Source organism: Balaenoptera ricei, chromosome 21 (genome assembly GCF_028023285.1).
Source record: "Balaenoptera ricei isolate mBalRic1 chromosome 21, mBalRic1.hap2, whole genome shotgun sequence".
Lineage (NCBI taxonomy): Eukaryota > Metazoa > Chordata > Mammalia > Artiodactyla > Balaenopteridae > Balaenoptera > Balaenoptera ricei.
The window spans coordinates 6,429,151-6,449,194 of record NC_082659.1 but is presented as its reverse complement, the minus strand read 5'-3'; the positions used below and the strand labels follow the sequence as shown (position 1 = coordinate 6,449,194).

Here is a 20,044-nt window from a genome sequence, read left to right as displayed (position 1 = left end):
TACACTAGACGTCCATGATACTGTCCACATGGTAGGCCAGGGTCATGGCACATTGAGAAACCAGCCAGTGGGGTGAAGGTCCCTGTTGTGTCACCACCAGTGCATAGATGGAGACAGCTGATGCTGGTGGGAAGCTGGAATGAGTGGAGGTGAGCTGTGTGGAAGGGGCTGTGGAGAAAGGGAAGACACAAAGAGAGTCGGGCTGAGTCTCCCTGACACGCCATGGAGTGCAGACCCAGATCTGTGTGTTTGCAGCTGCATGGAGAAAACTACAACTTCACCAACAGACTAGACTTTTTAGCAACTGACTTTATTGTTCAAATATTTACAAATAATTATCTATTGGAAAAATTTAATTTCTTACAAAATTCTGCATTCGGTATTCCCAGATCACTTTACTGTTTGCATTTATATGTCAGGTTTTTCTTCATAAATAGTTCTCTCAAAATTCTGAATTATTTGCTGAATTGTATGTTAAAGGCTCTTTTAAAGGGTTTTTCACCCCCTCAACTTAGTTTTTCTGAATGTGAAGTCTAGATGAAGTTTTTGCCACTTTGATTTTAGGATTGCTGTCTCCTCAGTGTGAGAACCTTAACGTTGATTATGAAATGAGAGATCACTGAAGTGTCATCCTTCTTTCATGACACTGAGCATGTTTTGTATAGTCTGAATCCACACATGTACCACAAGTGTGGCTCTATGAATAAAGGATTTCTCATGATTTTACATTGGATCACTTCTCCTGGATGAATTACTTGGTATTCCTTAAGAGCCTTCATCCTCTTACTTCCTGTTGTAGTGGTTATTCATTCCTTCACTGAGTTTTCTCGTGCACATCGAGACTGTGCTTGGCTGAATGTTTGTTCACAGTGATTAGACCTAGGGGCTCTCCCAAATGGAGTTTGCTCATGTTGTTTAACCATGAATTATAAATGAAAGCATTTTCACACTGATTGCAGACCTGGATTCTCCCTGGTGCAAGTCCCCTAGTGTGTTTAAAGTTTAGAGCTGTTGTTATTATTGACAGTATGAGTTCTCTCATGTCATCTATGGTCAGACCACTGACTGAAGATTTTGCCATATAAGTATCACACATATGGACTCTCTTCCATATAAATTTGCGTATGTCAAGTTGAATAAGGATAACTGAAGGATCTTCCCATTACAGCGTTTTCTTCGATGTGAGTCCTCTGGTGTGTTTAAATGTTAAAGCTATGGTTGAAGTCTTGTCCACGTCTGTTACATTTATAATACCATGTCATCTGAGGTCAGAATACTTACTGAAAGCATTCATAATTTTCTCTCCATTGTGGGTTCCCTCATGTCGTCTAAGGGCAGAACACTGGCTGAAGGATTTGCCACAAAGATGACACTCATACGGTTTCTCTCCAGTGTGAGTTCTCTCATGTCGTCTAAGAGCAGAACATTTACTGAAGGCTTTCCCACAGAGTTGACATTCATACGGCTGCTCTCCAGTGTGCGTCCTCTCATGCTGTCTGAGGTTAGAGGACTGACTAAAGGCTTTCCCACAGAGATGACATTCATATGGTTTCTCTCCAGTATGAGTTAGATTGTGTTTTCTAAGGTCAGAGCTTTGAATAAAGGCATTCCCACAGATATGGCATTCATACGGTTTCTCTCCAGTGTGAGTCATCTCGTGTCTTCTAAGGCTAGAGCAATTACTGAAGGCTTTCCCGCACAGATGGCACTCACACGACTTACCTCTAGTGTGAATCTGCTTATGTTGATTAAGGTATGATTGGTCACTAAGGGATTTTTTACACTGTTTGTTGATATAGGGTGTCTTTTCTGTGTGAGTTAAGAAATGTTGACTCAGTGTGGAGCTATGAGTGAAATCTTCCCCCAAATCATTACATTCGAAGGGATCCTCTGGAGTGTGAGATACCTGCTTTTGGGAAGGAGATAAAAGGCTATTAACGGTTTGTCCACATACATACATTCTTTTCTCTACACGCGAATCTAAAACAAAGCATTCAGTGAGAGTCTCCATTTAAAATCCTTCTGATATGACCTGCATACACCTGATGTGTTACTCCCTGCATACACAAAGGCTTTCTCTTTATAGCCTCCCAGCTGCAGAGGTTATAGGTTAATTTTGAAGACTGCAATATGTTTCAAAGACTAGGCATAGGAGCAATGTTTATGCAGTTGCCCTTTTTTTTTAAGGTCTGAGGTTATGGTTTTGAGCTCAGGTTAATTTCTGCACTAAATTCAAACCACCCATAACTTTTTGCTCAGAAATAGCTTAATCCCAACTTAATGTAAATCAGGCTATTGTGCTCAATTACTAACATTCCATTGCCAGGTCTTTAATTTGGATGACCAGGTTTAACACTCAGGAAACTTACCAGTGGGATGACTGTAGATGTGTCTTTCCTGCTGATATGCTGTGTGGCTAACATTTCTTTAAGGGCACTTTCCCTGCCTAAAATAATTGGAAAAAAAAAAAAAATTAGAATGCCATTAGGGGAATGAAAATGTTGAAAAGCTCCAAGACCTTTATGAGTATGTTTCAAAAATTGGTACTTCAATAGGGAATACTCTAGGAAACAGAAACACATTATAGGGCATTGACAATTAGTAAAGATTTTCAGGACTGAAATATGAAAATATTAAAACGGAGATGAGATGTTGGGTAGCGAGAGGGAAAACCTTCAGAGGGGAGGATGAGAACAAGAGTTATCATGTGAAAGTTTAACTTTCCCTAAAGCCAAAAAAAGATAATGGCAGGAGTACACATGAATGTGACTGAAATATGTAAGGAATAATAACATCTAAAGAATTCTGCCCCAATGTCGTTCACCTACGTTTTAGAAAACCTCACTCACTTAACAAAATCTTCAGTTGATGTTTCTAAGTACATACTCACTCACTGACTAGGCACCTCCTCATACTGAAGCACAGGCCGCTGCTGCATACCTGGACTGTGGCTTTGGAAAAATCCTCTTCCTTCAATCCACAGCTCTTCACCTCGGTCCAGCTGGAAAATCACATCTGATTTGCAATGCTGATACCCTGTTCATGGAAAAAAGGTGGATTTTGAGTTCTGTGCTAATAAAAGGGCACCATCATCAAGTTCAGGACACGCTACTGAGGAAGAACAAGGAGACCACTGAAGTTCAGCCCAGGCAACAACACCATGAGCAGAGAAAACACTGAAGTACAGATCATGTAACCAAAATAGTGAAGACCTCTGGATGCTGATGTCCATGGCCAAGTTCAAAGACAGAACACAGAATCCTCAGCCTTTTAAAAAATGGAGAAATGAAATGTCTCCACAGTCGGTTGAATATTATTTTCAAACAGACGCCAGTAAACATAAGTTCCACAAGAATAATCAAGGTTTTGCTATTTTCTCTAGTCTGCTGTCAAGCCTCAGAATAGTGACTAGAGCAGAATATTTAGAAAATATTTAATCAATTTATTTATGCATTCAAAAACATTCACTGAGTTCCTGGGTCTGCTCTGAGTGTTAAAGCAAGGAAGACATTAAATTGTGGTCAAGACTACATTTTAGTGGGGTGACAAACTAGATGTAAGTAATATATTAAACAACTTTCTCTCATGTAGTTATAAGGTCTATGAAAGAATCAGGACGGGGAGTGGAGTGAGTATGCAGAAGCTGTTCTAGATACTTATTGACTGAATCAATGAATACCTACCTACCTACTAACCTACTTACCCACCTACCTGCATACATACATAAATGTTGACAGACTCACCCACAGAGACCAGATGACCGATGTTCTCCAGCATCACATCTCTGAACAGCTTTCTCTGGGATGTGTCCAGCAGGGCCCACTCTTCCTGGGTGAAGCTGATCGCTACATCTTCAAACGTCACTGATTCCTAAACATGGATATTGTGGTTCAGACAGAGCAGCCCCTACTAATGTCCAGAGCAGGAGGGTTGATATGGCAGCACTGAGGGGAGGGGTGGAGAAGCTGGGTGTACAGAAAGATCAAACTGAGTTTGGGGTTCCCATCAGTTCATTCTCAGTGCTGAGCTTGCATCTGCTTTTCAATACATCACAGAGATATACACAGTCTGAATTAATAAAACTTTATTATAAAGGAATATCACACGAAGTGTGGTGTAATAAAAAAAACCTGGAAAATTTTCCCAAAAAAACTGGTAATTGTGAGTTCAGACATGTGATTAAAAGCTGCATTTGAATAGAACTACCATATGACCCAGCAATCCCACTACTGGGCATATACCCTGAGAAAACCATAATTCAAAAAGAGTCATGTACCAAAATGTTCATTGCAGCTCTATTTACAATAGCCAGGACATGGAAGCAACCTAAGTGTCCATCATCGGATGAATGGATAAAGATGATGTGGCACATATATACAATGGAATATTACTCAGCCATAAAAAGAAATGAAATGGAGGTATTTGTAATGAGGTGGATGGAGTTAGAGTCTGTCACACAGAGTGAAGTAAGTCAGAAAGAGAAAAACGAATACAGTATGCTAACATATATATATGGAATCTAAGGGAAAAAAAAAAAAAGGTCATGAAGAACCTAGTGGCAAGACAGGAATAAAGACACAGACCTACTAGAGAATGGACTTGAGGATATGGGGAGGGGGAGGGGTGAGATGTGACAGGGTGAGAGAGTGTCATGGACATATATACACTACCAAATGTAAAATAGATAGCTAGTGGGAAGCAGCCGCATAGCACAGGGAGATCAGCTCGGTGCTTTGTGACCACCTAGAGGGGTGGGATAGGGAGGGTGGGAGGGAGGGAGATGCAAGAGGGAAGAGATATGGGAACATATGTATATGTATAACTGACTCACTTTGTTATAAAGCAGAAACTAACACACCATTGTAAAGCAATTATACTTCAATAAAGATGTTTAAAAAAAAAAGAAGAGCTGCATTTGAAAATTCATAAAACTCTTCCTGATTAATTTCAAATAACTTATTGACACATCCAAGGCAAACAATAACTATGATTTGCCACTTTTAAACCATAACTGTAGTTGTATCATTCCCCTAAATGAACTTCAGACTCATCTATTAAATGGTTTCATAACCTGTTATGAGTATTGAAAGATCCAATGAACTAATGGATGAAGTTCTTCCTACCTAAGTAAACATGTATTAAATACAAGCCTTAGTCTATTACTTATTAAAATGTCCGAGAACCTTGAAACCATCTCCAGCATTATTCAGAAATGAACAAGTTTCATACAGGACTTGGTGTCAACAGGCGTGGTCTCGCTGAACTCCACAGAACTTGGGTGTTCATAAGAAGGTATGAGGTGAGATGGTTCAGCACACAAGCCGGGGGGACTCTGGGGTGGCTGTGCTGAAGGACAGACCCAGCCTGACCCGCCCCTGTGGTGGGAGGACCCCCACTCTCAATTTTTTCTGGGACCTCAAACACCAGTCCTCACTGTCGCCTTTCTTTAGCTTGTCTCTCTGCTAAAGGATAACAGAAGCCTCTTGACTGCTTTTGGTCTATCTAGTTCTTCAAAACTTTCCACAGGGTCTTAAATTTTACGCTATTCCTCCTGAATATGGAGCCAAAATTAAGGAAATAATACTCCCTATACATTAATTCCAGTTACCAAAAATGAAAAAAGGGGTTAATTTTCTTTTTAAGAAGTTCCTGAAAGAGCAAATATATTCTATCAAAACTTTAAAATTGGAAAAAAATGAATGAATGATTCCTCATGCCTGCTTTGGCCTCAACTTCTCTCGGGGTCCCTTCACAGCTCACAGCCCGCACCCAGGACCTGTGAAGACAGGACTGACTGAACTCACCTGATGAGACCTCGGCCTCCCTACTGGGCTGCAATGTTCTCCTCCTCCCTCATCTCTGTTCACCACAACCTTAGACCACGATAGCCAATAACACGATTAACGAGTAAATTATTCCCCAATGAGACCATGGACAGATTAGAGAAAGAAAACTTCTCTCACCTCTTCTGTAAATACACAAGCTTAGCGGAGGCTGGAATAAAAGAGTGTGATGTTAGGAAGGATACTGGTTATTAAGGAGTTCTTGACCCATGACAACCATCCCAGAGTCCTGGGGAAACTTCACTGGAGCTCAGACCCCTGAATGTTTCTTGACTGCACTTAGAACATCCACGCAAGTAAGAGAAACCTGCCCATCCGCTGTCAGCAGCAGTGTGTACAATTCCAGCAGAAAGAGGCACTGCTTACTCACCAATGGCTGCATTGTCAGTAACTCAGCTGCGAGCAGTCTTTCGTGGGTTTTCACTCACAGACAGTCCAAGCACTAAGCAGGCAGAGCTGAGGATGGAGAAGAAGCCGTGAGACTCCAGTCCTGTGCACACGTTCATGAAGCCCCAAACCTTCACCTGGGTGTGACGCCCAGTCTAACCAACAAACATGCAGTGCACACTCTACTGGAAACACACAGGGGCCTCTACTCCTCTCCCAGGGTCAAAAGTAAGAAGACTTGAACTGTGGTTGTTAATTTAAAAAGCAGAAATACAAATAACTTACAGACAAGAACATGGAAAGTGTTGAGCTTCATATGTTAATTAGCCTGCGGTACCCAGTTATTCAGTTCTCTCCCCGACTCCAAACCTGTGACCCCTGCCCCACGCTGCACGTAGACACTGGGACTCCTCAGATTTCATTATTCTGACTTACACACTGGCGGCGGTTCCCCAACGTTCATGGCAGTGCTCCCTTAACTCTGTGGGATCTGACCCCCGTGGACCTGGAAGTCAGTCAGCTACAAGTCTGTTTTACGAGGGCGTTACCTTAAGGGCTTATCCCACTTGGAGGGACCGTGGCACCCGCCCTGCCAGCCTAGTCCTTACCATCGCCTGCTCCAGAAGGTAGCAGGAGCACACGAGTCACAGTGTTACGGTCATGGACTGTCTGAGCCCTCTGTGTCAAGGATGGCAGGGGTTTACGAGGAAATCTAGTTAACTCCATCTGATTATCTTAGTAAAGGGGTAGCTGAAATCCTTGAAATCCTCTTCTGCATTAATCTTCATTAGCTGCAATATCCCTGCATTTCATTATACACAAACACATGTATGTGTACATGCATATATATATATGTATGCACACAAATGTGTGCAAGAGACACACAGAGAAAGCATTTATAAAGTGTAAATGCTCCCCTAAAATACCAATAACTAGATCTATTTCATGGGAAAATGATGATAATGCATCATAAACAAAAGTAGGATTAACTCACCCATTTGTACCTGAGGTCCAGAAAAAGAAAAAAAAAAAAAAAGTTTGTATCAAACATGACTTAGTGCTTGGATATTTACGTATATTCACTCATTTAGGCCTTAAAATAAACCTGGCGATTTTAGTTTACCAATATAACAAATGACATACACAGAAGAGGTCCAAAAATTTAATCATATAACAAAGTCACAGCTAGAAATAACACGTCTATCATTTTAATTTTGTTCTGCCTATCTCCTATGCGCATATTCCTTACGCAATACACACCACATCCAGGTTTTACCTGGAATATCACCTCTGACATTAATCAGGAGCCCCAACCTGTAACTACAACACCTCTGCCTTCTGATACCCCAAACTCAGGTCCTCTGCCACATGGGGACCCCCAATGTACTTATTTCACTTCTCAAACATCAAGCTACATCTCTCTACATTTTTTCTGCTCAGTTTAATCCACACTTACTCAACAGGCACTTACCAAGACCAGAACATTTTCTATGTCCCTTGGACTACTAACCGGATTTCCCCATCAAAATCCCAATAGCAGGGATTTTTTTTTTCTAATCTCTGCAAATTGGGATGGTTTACTCTTACAATCTCCTGTACTCTTGTAATGGATGAAAAAAAGGAAAAACAGTTCTCCTGAACATGAAATGAGGCTTACAGTCTTTTCCTCCTAACATTTCTAAAATACACAGAATACATGAAAATCATAGACCCTGAGGCAAGGATTTATTTGGGAGGTTGCGGGAGGAGGCACGGCGGGCGGGGGGACAGTGGGATGGGGAAGGAAAGAGCCACTCGGGTGCATTCATGCACGGTGACTGCGGTGGCCACCTGGGCTGTCGGCTGGGGCCTCTGTGCCGTGAGCTTGGTAAAGTACACGTGATACATGAACATTTAGAGCTTGGGATGGGATAGTCACTGGAGGGGCCATGCTTCTCGAATGCTGGTGCTATTCTGCTTTTTCAAAAGCAATAGCAAGGATTTTGTACCTGCCTTTTCCATGACTGCATCCGACACACACTACTACTAAGTTGACCCGTCTAAACACAGAATCACTACTCCTAGTTGTTTTCAAATATATCTGGCAACTCTACTATGTTTTGCAAAGTAAAACATAAATATTTCAAATATTTGCTCCATAAATATTTCAAATTGTCACCATGCCTTTTGAATCTACACACTCTTCACATTTCAAAAGATGAGGTTATTTCCTACTACACATATTGTATTAGTTTGCTAAGGCTGCTGTAACAAAGTATCACAGACTGGGTGGCTTAAACAAATTTATTTTCTCACAATTCTGGAGGCTCTAAGTCCGAAATCAAAGTGAAGCCAGGGTTGGTCTCTTCCGAGGCCGCCCTTCTTAGCTTCTGGATGGCTGTCTTCTCCCTGTGTCTTCACATGGTCTTCCCACTGGACATGTCTGTGCCATAATCTCCTCTTCTTGCAAAGACACCAGCCAAATTGGATTAGGGCCCACCCTAAGAACCACATTTTAACTTAATCACCACGTTTAAGGCCTGATCTCCAAATACCATCACACTCTGAGGTCTGAGGACGGCTTCAATATTTGACTTTTGGGGGCACACAATTCAGGTCATAACACAGACGGATTACATGATGTGACAAAGTAACTCGGTTCACCATCATGATAGCTACAGATATTCTTACATTCCTACCCCTGGGTTACTCCTTTTCTCCCTTCAAATTGACGGGTCATGCTGCCACTAGCTAAGTCTAGCGTCTCCAGCTGAACTCCTTTCTCTCCTGTTTTCTTGTTCTCCTTTACCAGAAACCTGTCCATCAGTCCCCTCACCAGTTAAGCTCATTATGTCTCTTTTAACTTGAAGCAAAAATCTCCTCTGAACCTATTTTTTCTCAAGTCCCTGCCCATCTATCCTCCCTTCACCATCAAGCTGGAAGTACAGCCATCAGCCCTCATGTCCTCCTCTCCCTTGACCTGCAAAGACCCTCAATGATTATCTTATGCATACATATTGTTAATATCACCAAGTATCTCCCTGCAGATAGATTCTTCCTTGAAAACAAAAGTTGAAACTTGACCTCCTTTTTGGAACTTCTTCCTAGCCTAAACTGACACCTCATTCTCCTGTTTTCAATCTACTCTGTTATCAGTCCTTCTCCCAGTCCTCTACAAAGAATTCCTCGGTCCTATTGGAGCGTCTCAAGACCTAATGGGAGCTCCTGTTCTCCTCTCACCCATTTATTCAATTGCTCTAATTTCTTCTACTGCTATCTCTGTTGAAAATGACCAACTTCTTGTCTGGATTCCATTTCTGCACTATCATCTCTCCTTGCAAACTTACATACACCTGAAACGAAATATTTCTCAGGACAATACTTCTGCCCCTCCAAATACAAAAATCACTCCTCTTCTAGTCTTCAATCTTAGTTAACGGCTCCACCAGACATCCTGGCATTGCTGTGTGCATAACCTGGCTGAGCCCACACACATGCTGCTATCTCTACACTGGGGAGTGGCATCAACCTTCATTTCCACCCATACACATTTTATGTCAGCATCAGTTTAAATCTCAACTAGCAGGAGACTTTCACTAAACTCCAACCAACTTAAACCTTTCCCCTCCCCTCTGCCCTAATTTACACAGAACTCTACCACTCCTTGAGGCCATTCACCTAATTAGTCATTAGATATTTATTTATACTCTGCCCTCCCAGTGGTCTAAATCTACCTATGCATGGTAAGATTAGGCAAGTTCACCTCTGACCATTACATATGAATTATAAATACAGAGAAACTCTATGTCCACAGTAAGGAAACTTGCCCCCAAGTGGCGGCACTCATGTAAACCATCATTTCCTGATTATAAACTCTTCTGAAATAACGGAGTCTGTCTTTCCTGATAAAAATTCTCTCTACTACTTACCCAAACCCATGGAAAAGCCAAAGAAGCCAACTCTTTATTGAGGATGCAGTCACCACCCAAGGGAACTCAAGAGTTTCTCTCTCTAGATAAATCAGCTTTTGATGGCAATCCCTCTTTATAAGCAGCTGATACTCTCATCAATCATGTAAATCAAAAGACACACCCTGATTAATTTGGATGCCAAGTCAATGTAGATCTAATCAAGGCATGCCTTTTTAATCAAATATTTTCTCACTAATTAGGTAAATCACATATATGGAATTAAGGAAAAGATGATATCCTTTCATTCTTTTTCTAAAAATGCTTTATTTTTTTAGAGTTGTTTTAGGTTCAAAGCAAACTGAGCAGAAAGTACAGACAACAAAGTCTATGGATAACTCTTATGGAAGATCTAAGAAGCCCTCTACCTAAACATGTCATCAGTATTGATCACATATTAGGTAACAGGAGTATTCTTATAATCTTGCCATTTATTCGTTTGCCTTATTATTATTATTTTTTCTTTTTTTCTGGCCGCGGCACGTGCGGCTTGTGGGATCTCAGTTCCCCGACCAGGGACCGAACTTGGGCCCTCGGCAGTGAGAGTGCAGAGTCCTAACCACTGGACCGCCAGGGAATTCCCTCGTTTGCCATTATTATTGTCACTTTTCCTTTCATGAAACCAACCTGGATAGGATTCATGTGACTTAACAAAAACTACACAGCATATAATTGGTTGAACTATGTTTCACGCTCACGTGTATCTGGCTCAAAAGTCTGTTCCCTGACCACAGTTTAATGTGAGTTATGTCCTCTCATGGTTTAAAATGCCTCTGAAAAATTGGAACCCCAGAGGGATAACCATTCGGCAGCGAGGGGACGGACAGAAATGACGCAGGGTGTGTAGGTGAGGACGGTGAGGAGGAGGCCTGAGTCACACTGGGCTATCGCTTCCACCACTTGGTGGAAGAGTGTTGCCTGCAATTGGGGGTGACCACACAGAGGAGCAGCACCTCCTGCAGAGGAGACCTGGCCTCCTCCCTCCCCTGGTCTGAGGTGTGGACTTCCGGGAGCCGGAGGACTTGGAACCTGGCATTCTGAGGCAAACAGAGAGAATGTCAGAAGCAGAGACGAAGTCTTCAGTGGTGGGAGGAATATTTTAGTTCCAGTTATAGCAGGGAATCCATCCTTTCTAGTTGAGACAATACTTTGGTTGTGGAGCCCACTCTCATACTGAGCTTCTGAGGATGCTGGGCTACTACTGCCTGCAGGAATCCACCTGATGAGAAGGAGTTCACCAGTTTTAGGCTGTGGAGTCAATCAACTTCAGAGAGAGCCATCATGAGCCCCTAGTCAGGCACTAGCGGAATGTCCACCAACTCCAGGAAACACAGAGCCTGCAGCCTGGGCAGGTTCATCATCTGCCTGCCTTGGAAGGTAAGAAGAGGGTCCAGGACAAGGCTGTGTTAGAAAAGCAGTGGAGAGAAGTCACTTCCCTTGAAGATCCGTGACTCTGAAATGTCACAGTTGTATAGTTCTACACTTGAGAGGATTGGGGAAGTTTGGTGACTGGGAATTTCCTCAAGTATAGAACATGCAACTAGAGTTCAGTTTGGTGAGGGCACCTCTTCCCAGCTTCCTTAATTAAAGCTGGAATGATTTCAGAAGGCTTTATGCTTCAGATCACGTAGAGCCCCGCACTCAGTGACTGTAACCCTGTTCTCACGGGTCTCTGGAAGAGATGCCTGACAACCGGGGCCTCTCCCTGCAACACCCAAGCATTCCGATGATCAAACGACAAAAATCAACTGCCTTCAACCTGAATCAGGGAGTGGAATGACAGATATTCAGGGCCCCTGGACAATATCAAAGCTCCACTGAGCCGTCATATATACCCGCTCCAAGGAGCCCAGCATGGGTTCTGTGTAAGAACTGCCATGCCCCGTTTACAGGAGAGACCCTCAAGTATTTTCCCAAACAGAGGCCATACGTACCCTGTAAGGTGTCAGGTACACATCTCCATAGTGCAGAATGTTCAGCTAGCATCTTCCAAAGCTTACAAACTCTGCAGAGAGAGAAAACTGACGCGAGCCCGTGGTTTCCCCTCCGAGCCCCTGCCGTCCTCCTCCGTGACCACAAGGCCAGAAAGTGGTTGGAAGCCCTGCTCCAGTTGTGCCCTAAGCTCTTATCCCAATGTTTCTGTTTTAGTGCACTTGGACTGGGTCCTGTGTTCTACACCCCTCAAACACCTGCCTCTACCCCAAGCTTCGAGGTACCTGATCTTCAGAATAGTGAGGACGCCCCTCCCCCAGACACTGGTCCCTACCTGGAAATTTGAATCTTCTCTGTAACACACAGGAAGGAGAGTGTCTTCGGCATCACAGAGACAAGTAGTGCCAGGGTGGTTCTCGAGTTTTGCTCTCTGCCCGCTGTATGCACGCACTCTGATGAGGAACCGGAATCTTCTAGGGTGAGCCGAGGGGACTGAGGGTCTGGAGGGTTATTTAAATGTCTGTGGGTGGGTGGGGGGCGTGATAGCTGGATTCTGGGTACTGTTTCCTCTTAGTTTCCGCTGTGAGTCACCCAGCAGGGAGGAGAGTACTTTCAATCAGATCTGAAAGAAAAACCCCAGGTTAATGCAAGGGTCTGATACCTGGGGAGAGGTAGTCAACATCTAGGACAGTTCACAATGTCCAGAAGACACTCCATAAGTATGATTTACCTACTGACTTATCAAGAGCATATGGGAGGATCCAAGGACAAGGAAGGAAAATCGAGGAAGACTAATAAGGCATTGTCCGTGGGATTATGTTAGGTTTTGACTTCAGGGCAGATTTAAATTGAAACATAAAATAATTTTTTTTACCTTGAGGATTTTTCTTCTAAGGACATACAGGGACATCCAGGGAACCACTATGCACATGAAACAGAACAGCCCTGTGAGTGGGAAGGAATGTACCTAGGTATCACTGTGCTTTGCCCACACTTCCAAATAGAAGGCATCAAAGAAGGTCATGAGTGGATGAGAACTGTAAATAAAAGCAGCCCCTCAGTATAAAAAAATAAATAAAATAAAATTAAAAAATTAAAAAAACCCCCCAAAACCCAAAAGCTAAAAAAAAAGCAGCCCCTCAGGAGCTAATCTTTCTTAGATTATGGAAAACCTCAACCAGGTCCCACAAACTTTCCAAATGTCCTGTGTTAAAGTCATTTCTTTGAGCCAGGAGGAGTTCCTGCTATTCTCTCCCAAACTATCACCATGAACTGATGTGGCTTAAGGAGAACTCAACTCAATGAAAATAACTTGGAAAAAATAACCAAAGCAGTAACTATTAAAAGGCTAAAGCCTAAGAGAGGTTGGGATAAAAAAAAATTGAATATTAATATTCAAGGAACCCTATGCCTTGGAGCAAGACATTATTTAAAAATTATCCAGGGGCTTCTCTGGTGGTGCAGTGGTTAAGAATCCACCTGCCAATGCAGGGGACACGGGTTCGAGCCCTGGTCCGGGAAGATCCCACATGCCACGGAGCCACTAAGCCCGTGTGCCACAACTACTGAGCCTGCGCTCTAGAGCCCACGAGCCACAACTACTGAAGCCCGTGCACCTAGAGCCTGTGCTCTGCAACAAGAGAAGCCACCGCAATGAGAAGCCTGTGCACCACATCGAAGAGTAGCCCCCACTCGCCACAACTAGAGAAAGCCCGCACGCAGCAAGGAAGACCCAGTGCAGCCAAAAATAAATAATTAATGTTAAAAAATTATCCAATAATTTTAGTAATGGACAGACTACAAACTATTAAAAACCTTAACAGAACTTCAAAGCATAATTACAAAAATGAAAGTAAGAGATTATAAGACAACAGAAGAAAGAAAAATGACTTGACAGAGCTCCAAAACTTCCAAAGTAAAATAAATTAAGATTTATTAATAATTTAAGAGAAAAGACCACAGTGGGAGATAAGAGAAAGGAAAATGACAATGCTAAAAAGTCATTAATTTACATGGATGACAGGCTTTAAAATCAGCAAAAGAAAAAAGAAGTAAGGATTAAGTAAAAACTACTGAAAGGATTAGAGAGAAACTGAAAGATGTGAAAGACATGTCAACCTATAAAATCCATGTTAATGGTAAAGATAACAAAGGAAATGATATAACAAAAATAATGTTATAATTTAATTCAATAAAGAAGTATTAAAACATACAAAAAAAGGAATACATAGAACAATATAGTATAGCAGAGACAGAATGTAGAATGATGGTTGACAGGAGACGGGGAAGGAGGGAACAGGAAGCTATATACTGTTTAATGGATTTAGTTTCAGTTTTGCAGAATGAAAAGAATTCTAGAAATGGATGGTGGTGACAGTTTGGACAACAGTATGAATAAACGTAATACCACTTAACACCACTGAACTGTACACGTAAAATGGTTAAGATGGTAAATGCTATGTGTATTTTATCACGATAAAAAAAAATTAGGCTGGAATGCTCTCTGAGTGTTCTGCCAGAGACAGAATTTATTCCTTAAATTTCTCTATTGTTCCAATACAGGAGTGAACCTCAAATTAATCAACCATTTGCTCACTGCTTGATTTTAAGTTGGTTTCTCCTGCCTCTTACAGGGATGCCAACATGAATGTCTTTACTTGGCATTCTTAATTAATAATGAGTTTATTACTATGAGGGAGATTGGCAGAAGATGCATTCTAGTTGTGGGCTCGTGTGTATTTTAGAAGTGAACAGATAGTGCCTGGTGGCTAACCCCCAAATGTAGCACACTTTTGTTCTATCTGCAACGTATGAGAATCCAGTTTTCTTTCATCATATGAAGTAGGATTTTTCACTTTGTTAATGTTACCAGTCAGAGAAGATTAACCAAGGCATGTTTACATTATTGTATCATTGTTTCAATACTTTGCCCTCCCATGTCATATAGAGAGCTATTCCCCTGTGTCCATATCTATATGTCTGTGCACCTTCATATATTACAGAGGTACATCCATTTCTCTGAGCACTTCTGGGTGATGAGTGTTCATATGCTATGCCTGTTTTGGAGGAGTTTTTACAGCAAGTTAATATGAACTTCCTGCTTTCTGTAGTTACACCAAATTTCATGGCATTTTTAAGAAGAGTCTCTGGCTCAACTTTATCTTCTTGACCACAGAGTGCCACGTTACCGCATCTTCCCTTAAACCATCCTTCTGTCGTGGAGGATCTCACGGAGTTCTTCATAAAGTCTATTCCAGGTAGAATGGGATCTAGCTCTGGCTCTGAATTGTTTTTTTTGAGTGTCTATAAGTACTCATATGATTAAAACTCTTTCCCACCCTCTGATTTGTTCATAATCATTGCCCCCTTTTTCCTCTGGTGTTTTACTCCCAGGCTTCCTGCCAGCCAGAGGAAGGGAGATGACAGCTTCCAGCAGCCCCAGGCAGAGACACTGGAACAGAGGTGGACAGGTACTGAGGGGCCCAGGAACGGCAGATGGCAGCCAGGCGGCCAGCACTCAGGGCTGAGGGGGCTGGGGCGTAATGTGCCTTGTAGGGGAGCAGGGATCCCTGCCTTCCAGGGAAGCCCCCACCCCTGCCAGACATCCAGGGGATGCGATGGGGCGGCAGGGAGGCCCTGGACCTGGGCTCCTCCCTTCCTGGAAAGTCTCCCCTGCAGATGATCTCCTAGGAGCCCTTGCTTTCACCTATGCCCCACTTCCGGTGTTTCTTTTTCTCTTTTGCTGCGTGTCCTTCACCTTCAGAGAACACGTTTCAAGGAGCAGACCTAGGACTCTGATTCGAACCACCCCCAGTCCTACTGGGTATCTGATCACTCATTCACTGAGGTCTGCAGTCTATTCTCCCATCTCCTTCAGTTTCTTCTTCTTACTGCTCTTGTCATAAAGACCATTATCATTACTGATGTTAATCACCGTGATTGTACTTATTACAACAATTATGATTTATCCCTCTTGTTAAAAAACACTGAATCAGCTCTCTCTATCCACGCAGGGTATCGAGTCTACCGAAGCGGACTACAGAGGGTTCCACAAAATACAAACACACAGTTGCTTTCAAGTCACTCCCAGTGGCCTTTCCAGAAACGGGTGTCCACAAATTTCCCAAGTTTGCTTCAGGAGGCCTGGAGTGGCCATTTTGACAGGAGAGACTAGACGAGGACATTCTGGCCTGCCTGAGCCTCTAGCAAACATTCTAAGTCATCTTGGGGGTCAGCAACCATTTGAGCCTGCCTGCAAGGCCTGGGGAGGGAGTCCATGGCTGGCCAGGCTCAGTGAAAAATTTCCTGAGACCCCTCGGAGGCCCTGGAATAGGCCCAGGAGAAGAAGCGTGGAAAGCTGAAGAGGAGGCCCTTGCTGCCTGGAGGCCGTGCAGGACCTTCTAAGCTGCCCAGAACCAGGCAACTGCTCCCGCGGCTCTACAGCCCTGCGAGCGCAGGAGGGCAGGGAGGGGCCGTCCAGTCGCCCACCAACAGTCCCAGGCTCGGAGGCAAGATCCCAAAGTAATGACACGTACCTCTAGGCTGCAGGGGGGAGCACGGCAGAAAGTGCAGCACGGCGGGGCTGAGAAAGTGCTCTAGTCTCCTTGTTCAGAGTAGGTGGAGCTTTGGAGGGCTGGCGGGCAGGGCATGGTCCCTGAGTCTGGCCTTCTTCCCAGGAGGCCAGAGTCCCTGGAAGACACATATACACGCGTACTTTAACGAACGTGTGTGTATATGCGTGTGCATCCAAAATGCAGAGACTTTTTATCCCCATTTATTCCAACGTAGACTTCTGTACATCCAGTGCACGCGTCAAATTTGACTTTGTAATTAGCCACAGAGAACATTTTAGCTAAATGCAAAGGAGAATATATCAGATAGGCCACATATGCTTACCACAGTAAAATGAAAATGAAAATAAACAATAATCAGGTAGTACAAACAAAACTAACAACCTGAAAGACAAGGACAGTTTAAACAACAGGGTTACAATCCAATCCAATGACCACTGCCAATTCGAGTCATCATCACCATGAAGAATGAACGTATCAACTCCATAGAATAGGGCCACAGCTGTTACCTGGAAAAAGTGTTTAACCTTAAACACACTTAATAGAAGCAGAGAGGGCTTGTTCAACTTTATAAACCAAGAGAAAGTAAAAGGAAACAAGAGTGAGTTGACATTTCAAATTGTTACAAATTAAGAAGATAAAAGAAACAAAAGATTAAAGAATAAAATGAAGAAACAGATTATTTGACAGAAATCAATTAAAGTTTTGACGGTCAAATCAAGGAATTAATAAAGACACGTGGAAAGCTTCTTTCTCAGCCAAGATCAGCCTTGAGATCCTCCCTCGGTGTGGAGGGTGTGCCTCTCATACCCCCTCCCTATACTGAGCCACACACAGGAGGGGACTCACTAAGTGGCACAGACCGTCCCCTGCTGCCAGTGAAACCACAGGGACTCAGAAGCGTTAAACAGGAGACCGGCAGATGGGTGTTTCTGCCCGTTTCTTCAGAACACCCTCCCATCCTACGGAAGCCCACATATTCCGTGGCAGCAGTGAGAGTGTGAGCCTTTGTCACAGACCCCACGGGCTCCTCCTGCACCTGCTGAGCACAGGGTCACCTCAGGTGAGGGGATGGGGAGACGTTTCCCTCCCTCCCGCTCCTGGGCTTCCCAGTCTCCCTCCCATTCCTGGCTCCTTGACCCTCGACAGCAGCATTCTTGCTCGCTCTTCTGGCTCCCTTCAGAGTCAAGTGCCCTCTTCTCCCTCCTCATTGGAGACAGACTTTTGATCTTCGCTTAGTTTGTGAAGTCCGGGCCCTCCCTTGTCGAGTGGCCTCGTGACTCCCTGTTGTGTTGGAGCAGGCAAGGGGTCAGCAAGAAAGGCCAGTGGAGAGGAACCAGCACTGTCCTCACAGGAATGACACGGCCTGGATGAGACAGTGCAGGGCTTGCCCTTCTCACCCCTGCCTGCCCCTAAAAGTCACATTTCCTATTCCTCAGCAAGAGCCACTTCCTTTCACGATTTTAATCACAATAATCTCAAGTATTTAACTCCTCTTTTCCAGAATATCATATTAAAACCATCAAAAAATGACATTGGACTTCCCTGGTGGCACAGTGGTTAAGAATCCACCTGCCAATGCAGGGGACATGGGTTCAAGCCCTGGTCCAGGAAGATCCCACATGCCACGGAGCAACTAAGGCCGTGCGCCACAACTACTGAGCCTGCGCTCTACAGCCCGTGAGCCACAACTACTGAGCCCACGTGCCACAACTACTGAAGCCCGCGAGCCACAACTACTGAGCCCGTATGCCTAGAGCCCATGCTCCGCAACGAGAAGCCACCGCAATGAGAAGCCCGTGCACCGCAACGAAGAGTAGCCCCCGCTCGGCGCAACTAGAGAAAGCCCGCGCGCAGCAACGAAGACCCAACGCAGGCAAAAATAAAATATAAAAAAAAATTTATGATCTTAAGAAGACCTAATTAGTAGCACTGGAAAACACGAAAGGAGGTCAGCAATGGAAACAGCTCAGCAATTTATTCACCATGAACAGAAGGGCTCTCTTCCAACTACTTCCGAGGACAATCCACCTCACCCTTGATCACTTTCAGAGACACGACAAAGGGAATATACACTTGCCTGGAAACTTCAGTTCACAGCCTACTAAGTTAAAAGCTCATATAAGGGGATAAAGATGTTGAATATCAGACTAAGTGGTTAATCTAGGTTTTGACTGTTGACATAGAAAATTACCGATATCCTTAGTAAGAACACACGGAATTAGTGTAAAATTACTTGCTAAGCACTGAAGAATATTTTCAACATGTGATGAAGGTTGGAAAACCACTGAGACCTCATCATCGGAATCTGACACAATACCTGTAAACGGGACTGAAAGTTGGAAATTTAAAAACAAAACTAATGAATCCGGGATCTGCCTTTCTCTTGCCCCCGCTGCTACTGGCGCTCGCAACTCCCTCCTCCTCTCTGCCCTCTGCCATCTCTCTGCTGATCCTCTTTCTGTCCATTTTCATTTATCCCCCTGCTGCCCAGGTCATTCTCCTTCACTCTTACCGGGTCTTTTCAAGCCCATGGGACCCACTCCCCCAACCTCCATTCACCCCTGGTTTTTCTATCTCACTCTGTCTCCCGGGTTCTCCCTTGATCTCGCTCCTTCCCCGTCATCCCCCTGCCGCACCTCTGCAGTCGCAGGAATTGAATGCAGCAGCCCCTGCAGAGCAAGAGCACGCTTTCCAGGGCGGCCCCGGGAATGTAAACACACCCTGCAGGCACGGCCGGTGGGATGGGATTCCAGACCGCGGGGTGGCACGGGGCGGGGACGGGTGAACGCCCCAGCACTGGGCTCAGGGGCCTCTCTGAAGACGTGACTGTGACGGGAACGCCTGGGGAGCAGCAGGGCTGGGCCCCAGAATGAAGCCAGGATGGGGACGCAGCTCAGGAGAGGACAGGGGGCTGCAGAACGCAGGGTCGGGAGGAGGCGGGACGGCCCGACGCCGCCTCGAAGGCCGGAGAACACACACCGAGGGGGACCTGACAAGGAGCGGGGTGGGGAGCGGAGACGGTGAAAAGAACCGGGGCAGAAAGGTCGGGGCGAGCACCAGCCGCGCAGCGATTTTACCGGAACAGATTCAGGTCCGGCCCCGGCAGCAGAGCTCCCCCCGACTAGGCGGGGCTCCCCGCGGGCGGGGACGGTAGCGATCGAGGGGCCCCGGACTCCGGGTGTGGAGGACGCGGCGCTCAGGGCATCCAAGAGCGAGTTTGAACGAGAAACACTGAAACTCAAGCCAGGTAACGGGCCTTCGAGCCAGAAGAGCTGCTTCCGGGTCGGCCGGAAATTGCGAGCGCGGGGGCGGGGCCAGGGAGGAGGGGCTTGCGTGGGGCCGTGACCTGCGCCCTCCGCCC

The 20,044-nt window shown here is 44.6% G+C and overlaps 1 protein-coding gene across 3 annotated transcripts; it reads right to left on the bottom strand.

The window, feature by feature from the left end:
• Nucleotides 1–309: 309 nt before the first annotated feature.
• LOC132356654 (zinc finger protein 705A-like) lies at nt 310–19,960 on the bottom strand. 3 transcript variants are annotated; one of them, XM_059909626.1, is made up of 9 exons: nt 19,761–19,960; nt 16,645–16,798; nt 12,444–12,731; nt 12,112–12,182; nt 6,214–6,299; nt 3,744–3,870; nt 2,941–3,036; nt 2,370–2,446; nt 310–1,906 (listed from the first exon to the last, which is right to left on the bottom strand). In XM_059909626.1, the coding sequence occupies exons 5-9, from the start codon at nt 6,223–6,225 to the stop codon at nt 1,259–1,261; spliced, it is 960 nt and encodes a 319-aa protein (XP_059765609.1). In that variant the 5' UTR covers nt 6,226–6,299; nt 12,112–12,182; nt 12,444–12,731; nt 16,645–16,798; nt 19,761–19,960; the 3' UTR covers nt 310–1,258. The 3 variants fall into 3 exon arrangements, with proteins under 3 accessions (XP_059765609.1, XP_059765607.1, XP_059765608.1); XM_059909624.1 differs by having other exon boundaries at nt 311–1,909; XM_059909625.1 differs by lacking the exons at nt 12,112–12,182; nt 12,444–12,731; nt 16,645–16,798; nt 19,761–19,960 and adding an exon at nt 6,839–7,048 and having other exon boundaries at nt 311–1,909.
• Between the last annotated feature and the right edge of the window lie 84 nt (nt 19,961–20,044).

Coding starts and splice junctions, on each gene's coding strand:
- LOC132356654 (XM_059909624.1), bottom strand. Junction 2,447..2,940: donor TTTCCAAAGCCACAGTCCAG/GTATGCAGCAGC, acceptor CAATTATTTTAG/GCAGGGAAAGTGCCCTTAAA. Junction 1,910..2,369: donor CATCTACAGTCATCCCACTG/GTAAGTTTCCTG, acceptor CCTTCCCAAAAG/CAGGTATCTCACACTCCAGA.